Source organism: Otolemur garnettii, unplaced genomic scaffold (genome assembly GCF_000181295.1).
Source record: "Otolemur garnettii isolate 467f Iridium unplaced genomic scaffold, OtoGar3 scaffold00161, whole genome shotgun sequence".
NCBI classification, from domain to species: Eukaryota; Metazoa; Chordata; class Mammalia; order Primates; family Galagidae; genus Otolemur; species Otolemur garnettii.
In genome coordinates, this window is record NW_003852556.1 from 4052476 (window position 1) to 4053518 (window position 1043).

General features: G+C 33.9%; 1 protein-coding gene across 1 annotated transcript in view; it reads right to left on the minus strand.

Moving 5' to 3' along the window:
• The window catches only part of MYO16 (myosin XVI), a 407489-nt gene that overhangs the window by 310821 nt on the left and 95625 nt on the right, over positions 1–1043 (minus strand). Inside the window, exon 8 of the mRNA XM_003800011.3 lies at positions 370–435. Within this exon, the coding sequence (XP_003800059.2) occupies positions 370–435 (66 nt within the window). The remainder of the gene's footprint in view (positions 1–369; positions 436–1043) is intronic.

Here is a 1043-nt window from a genome sequence, read left to right on the forward strand (position 1 = left end):
CTGATCTGAATTAGTCAACAAGTTATGGAAAATAGTATTATATTTAATTTTAGAAGTCTATCAAATTATGACCACAATCACAGAAAAATTACACATTTTTAGAGCAAAGGAAATTTTTTTAAATTTTTTAATAAAGCAAAACCGGGGAAAAAACAAAAGAAAATTTTGAAAAAAAAAACGATTTTCCAAATTACCTCAAAATAAATTAAAGTCACTATAATACAATCATTCAATTAAAAATTCTAAACAATTTTGAGAAATTTGCTTTACTGGTTTTTCTCCTTTCTCTGTCAGTCATTTATACAAGTATTGTATGCCTCATGAATGTCACTCTGCATAATTAAATGATGCTTAAAATTTTACACTCACCATAGGAGAGTAAATGGGAAGCTCCTTGAATGGATTAACAAGCAAGAGGATGTCCCCAATAAACGTCTGTTAACACAAAAAATGCAATTAGTTTATGAACCATATAAATGGCACCTTTAAAGATTACATAATTTAAAAACATGGTACAAAATATAAAGAATATGTAAAATTAGTCTCAACAACTTGCAAAAAAAATTGCAATTAAAGAAAGAGTAAAGTCAAATTCAAATTGAATAACACTACTCATAGGCTTTGTTCCACTGAACATCTAACAAATGAACAGTTGAACTCAAAGAGTCTCTGACGTTAAAGGGATTTGTGAGACCCAGACGGCACACCAATGCAGAATTAAAACATACCACAAAATGCACAGGAAGACATAAATGGGGAAGTGAGTGTTGTGTTGCTACAGAATAATAACAAAATGAGTAACTAAAAAGTTAGTAAAGCACAAAAATAATAAAAGACTTTTTAATGCCAGCCTGGTGCTGTGGCCAACGCCTGTAATCCTAGCACCCTGGGAGGCCAAGGCAGCTAGATCACCTAAGCTCGGGAGTTCAAGACCAGCCTGAGCAAGAGTGAGACCCCATCTCTACAAAAAATAGCAATACTAGCCAGGTGTTGTGGCGGGTGCCTGTAGTCCCAGCTACTTGGGAGGCTGAAGCAGGAGATTG